Genomic DNA, 5,126 nt, shown 5'->3' with positions numbered 1-5,126 from the left:
TATAAAAATATAGTAATTACATAGAATTATATTCGAGGGTCAGTGAAAGTATAAAGGAAGGAACTTCTCAGTTTACTGGTCACCTTTATAAGTACTCCTTTAGTATGGTAAACCATCTCTCAATTTTCAATAACTGGAAAAGTACCTTATTTATAGTTTATAGGCAATGTAAAACTCACAAATATCCAAGTTTCTCTCTTAGCTTTGACATCTAGGAAGCCCAGCGGCAAATTTTCAGTCTATCTCTTTATAGTTGAAGTCTATAGAACTTAGGTAATTTTTAGGACTAACCTCATACTTTATATTATTTATATTTCTACTTTTACTCTCCCTTTGAACTTAGTGTGTCTCACTCATTTATTTTGTCTTGTTACCATGTATCTGTTTTATATTATTTTGGATATTTTGTGGAGCTAGGAAAGGATGTAGTTTAATAAATAGACCCACAAACCTATGTATGCCTAGGAGGCATCAAAGGAGGATTCACGGGGAATGCAATCACAAGCTGAGATGTGCAGTTGAGGATGCCTTTTCCAGTTGGTAAAGGGGAGGTGCCATTCTTAGCATAGGGAACAGTGTGTGCAAAGTCATGGAGCAAAAGAAAACCACAAGCACTTCCAGAATTTTGGGAGCCTAAGTGTGTCTGTGACAGGGAAGTTGTGAGAGATGATGGTTATGCACTCACATCAAACCATAAGGGATCTTCATGCTTTGCAAAGGAGTACAGGATCTCTTCTATATAAATTCAGAGCCCCGGAAGGATTCTAAGCAGGAAAGTGATATAGGTATTCAAATTTGTTTCAGAAAGATTAATCTGGCAGCAGCATGGGGTAATTTTAAGGCTAATTAAAATCTGCTTTCAAAACTTCTGACCCAGCCAGCCAGTGAGGGCCTGCCTTCTCCTACCCTGAGCGATGGTCACCAGTAGATTTTGACCTCTGACTAATGAAAGTGAATTGCCTGATGAAAATGTTTTGAAAGTGGATCTAGAAGCCTTGGGACAGAGCTTGATATAGCTCCAGACACTTAGATAAGGATGAGGGACAGGGAAGGGGGGAGAAAGACAGCAGCTAAGGAAGTGAGTCCCTAATCCATGCAAGCCTGCAATTCCATCATTGAACATTCTAAGGTGGAGTGTGCCCATTCCACCCATTTCAGGGGGACCTCCTAGGGAAACAGATCTACTCAGCCACAAAGCAAGGTCTTGCCAGCCACCTAATCAAATATATTTCTTTGCCTGTGAATGTCAATGGACTAAAGATCACCGGACATTTAAAGAGAACATACAGATGGCCAATAAACATACGAAAAGATGCTCAATGTCACTAATCATTAGAGAAATGCAAATTAAAACCACAATGAGATATCACCTCACACCTGTCAGGATGACTATCATCAATGAATCAAAAATCAAATGTTGGTGAGGATGTTGAGAAAAGGGAGTCCTGTGCACTGTTGGTGGGATTGTAGTTGGTGCAGCCATTATGGAAAAGAGTATGGAGGTTCCTCAAAACATTAAAAATAAAACTACCTTATGACCCAGCAATTCCACTTCTGGGTATTGATCCAAAGAAAGCCAAACCACTAATTTGAAAAGATACATGTACCCCTATTCACTGCAGCACTATTCACAATAGCCAAGATATGGAAACAATCTAAGTGTCCATCAGTAGATTATTGGATAAAGAACATGTGGCACATATACACAATGGACTATTACTCAGCCATAAAAAATGAAACCTTGCCATTTACGAGAACATGNCTTCAGAATTTACCTACCTTTGAACTCTTTAATCCACACAGCTTTACATGTCAAAATTCTTGTGTTCCTGAGTTTTACCTAAATAATCCTGAGTTTTCAGGTTCCTATGCTAGTTCTCGGCTGAACATCATTCAACAATGAGCTTATTCAAAATAGTAGGTTAATGTGCTTTGTTGACTATCAGAGCAACAGACCACTGGCTTTCGTTTTAGGCTTCAATCTTCAAGACATCTCTGCTGAATGCCGGAGGTCAAATGCAGGTAGAAACACAAATCAACCAGCTCAAAACTTCTTTTCTTGGAGATGGGAGGGAGGGGAGGATGAGGAGTGGAAACAGTTTAGAAAATAAAAGTTCTGATGTTATTCTGAGTTACATTAACTGGTGGAAAATATTATTTCAAATGTTTTTGAATGAATGAAAAACTCTTATAATGACCAATCTCACCTTGACCAGGTCAACATGTATTTTATTAGCTAATTCAAGTATCCCCTGATAGACTTACATGTTCACGGTTTCTTTCTAAATCACTTTTTAAAAACTAAGCACTGCAGTTTTTAAATATATACAGGCATCCAATTCCTTAGATGTCTCAAGAGTTTGCCTGAACTACACACTTTTGAAGCTGATCAGTGACTAGGGGTGACGTAAAGGAACCAGATACTCTAGTAAACGATGTAAAGGCGGTTGTGAAATGGTTTTTCCTCCAGGTCAAACTGTGACTTTCCTGACTCCCTGAAAAATATCAAAGCCCAGCATTTCGAAGCCTATCCATCCAGGAATGTATTACAGAGAATGCCAAAGGGCATAGACTCTATGTTATACAAAGAATGTTTGAAAGAACAAAAACTGTTAAATCTAGAACTTGAGGAAGGCTGAGAGTTGTTTGTTTTAGTATAACTTCATATACAAGTAAGAGATACCTGTTCAAAATGGTTTAAGGAAAAAACAGATATGTTGGTGCAGGGACTCAAACTATGTCATCAGAACTTAGTCTTTCTTCCTCCATGTCTAGGTTCTATCCTTTTCTATGTTAGCTTTCTTATCAGCCATGCTTGGGCAGCACCTATACCTCCAGCAACCCTAGTGACAAGGAGAATCTAGTCTTCCAACATTTCCAAAACAATTCCTCGACTCATTGGCTCTAAATGATTTGGCTTTGGTCCAATCCCCACCCTCAGCCCTGCAGAAGACGTGGTTGAAGGAAAGGTGGTTCTTTAAGGAAAACCTTTTTACAATTCCCACAAAGAAGGGGAGAAAGAAAATGGCAGGCAGGCAAAAACAGCAAATGTCCTACACTGCCTTCAAGTTATGTGGTGGACTCTCCCATGGTTAAGAGGATAAACTCCTATGAGGCCCCAGAAATGGGAAGCAGGCCACTTGCGGGAACCTCACAGGAAAGCAGATTTCAGCTCACTCCCAGAAAGGACCTTTTCACAATCAGAACCCTTAGCGGTTGAAATGAGCTGCCTCCACACATGCTGTGTACCAGGTCCCTCCACATGTGTAGGCACAGGCCAGGCGGGCAGCTGTCAGTAGTGTGGTGCAGGGAATTCCTGCATTAGGCAGGGCTTTGCCTGCGTGACCTGTAAGGTCTACAATTCTATTATCCTCGTTAATTTCCCCAATTCAATTTGCAGTACAGGATAAACAAACCAACCTAATTTGATCTGGAAATTCTGCAGGCTATCACAGGTCATTTAATGTAAAACACATGGCTATAGCCATTACTATGTTTTCTGAAGTCATCTAGCAGACGTGGTCTTTAACTAGGTCTCCATATTATTAGTTTCACTTATGGCTTTTTCCAGCCTCCCGCTTATTACACAATTGCCTTTCATTCTCCTTTAGATTGGGGTGGAGAGAAGCATGAAAGAGTTCTCTTCTTTCTGCCTTTCTCCTCTCAAATCTTAACATAGGTGAGTCCCTCTTAAAATCACATTGCTTACAACTTTACCTCCAAATTTGGCTTTCACTTTGCAGGTTTAAGACCCTATGAGAAATGGGAGCAGAGGCCATGGAGAATTATAGCTCTGGACAAAGTTTATTAAGGCAACTAAAAATTAATGTATAGTCAATTTAATATACTGCAATGTTATTAGAATTAGGGTACCAACCACTTAAGCCATACTCAGGAAGAAGCCAACACATTTGTATTAAAATAGGATGTGCTTTCTTTTACAACTAAAAGCACCCGCAAATAAAATGTGGTTTTACCAGGGTATGTCCATCCTTCATAACTGATTATGTCCCTTGTCTTTTTCAGTGAATGTTGTGTCAATGTTACAGGAATTTTGGGAAAGCAAGCAGCAGCAGAAGGCTGCGTTTCCAAGTGAAGGTGTGGTGATCTATGAGTCGCTGCCATCTCCTGGACCGCCTTTTGTGAGCTATGTGACCCTCCCTGGGGGAAGCTGTTTTGGCAACTTTCAGGTAAGAAGCAACCATAAATGGGTCAGTGAATGTTAATAGATTTAAAAAGAGTAAGCCGCTTTATAAAATGGTAACATTTAAGTTTTCTTGGATGTAGTGAAAAAAGTTGTGCCATATTCCATTACATATACAGGAAAATTGGTCAGATGTTCCAGTTTTTTTGAAATAGAAGTGTTTTATAGTAGGGTGTCCCCTGATATTTCTTTATGGAAAACGAATGTTATAGCATTTTAGTTGCTTGGTATCTGCTGCCTTTTCCCTCAAAATGTTTCAGAATATAACTTAAAGTACAGAGGAACTTTGGCTAAGTCCTCCCATCATGGCCCTTCCATCAGTAGAAAGTCTTCACTTTCATGAATTTTACAATTAAAAGCTAATCAATGTAATACACACCAAAGCATGAACCAACAGCAAAGGTTGATCACAGGGCTGGGTTCAGGCCCTTATCCTTAGCCCAAGTTCTCCATCTGAATAACTCTTGGGAAACTAATTTAACTTCTTGATTTCCTTGACTTTGAGATGGGGAATAACACCCACAAGGGTCGGTCAGGAATCATGAGATACACATGTTGTGTGTTTATTTGGTACAGAATAGGTATTCCAATGATTGTTTTCATAATTATTCTAAAGACTCCCAGTTGGTTAAATATTTATTATGTTAATGATGGGTGTAAGCAATGATTCATTTCTAGTTGTACACCTCACACAAAAACATTTGCCTGCTTTAACCATCAACATCTGGTTATCCAGTGTGTGTAACAAATACTCATTGAGTGATTAAGAACTATCAAGTGCTGGGCCAACTAATGAGGACATAGTCCATACCTTGAGGAAATCAATGTATAAAAATATAGTAATTACATAGAATTATATTCGAGGGTCAGTGAAAGTATAAAGGAAGGAACTTCTCAGTTTACTGGTCACCTTTATAAGTAC

The 5,126-nt window shown here is 39.1% G+C and overlaps 1 protein-coding gene across 1 annotated transcript in view; it reads left to right on the top strand.

The window, feature by feature from the left end:
* The window catches only part of LIX1 (limb and CNS expressed 1), a 60,042-nt gene that overhangs the window by 19,697 nt on the left and 35,219 nt on the right, over positions 1–5,126 (top strand). The window contains exon 2 of the mRNA XM_019656274.1: positions 4,027–4,190. Coding sequence (XP_019511819.1) covers positions 4,027–4,190 — 164 coding nt within the window. The remainder of the gene's footprint in view (positions 1–4,026; positions 4,191–5,126) is intronic.

The sequence above is a fragment of the Hipposideros armiger genome, unplaced genomic scaffold (assembly GCF_001890085.2).
Source record: "Hipposideros armiger isolate ML-2016 unplaced genomic scaffold, ASM189008v1 scaffold_257, whole genome shotgun sequence".
Taxonomy (NCBI): Eukaryota; Metazoa; Chordata; class Mammalia; order Chiroptera; family Hipposideridae; genus Hipposideros; species Hipposideros armiger.
The sequence above is the reverse complement of the archived record's forward strand: the minus strand, read 5'-3'. Positions and strand labels throughout refer to the sequence as shown.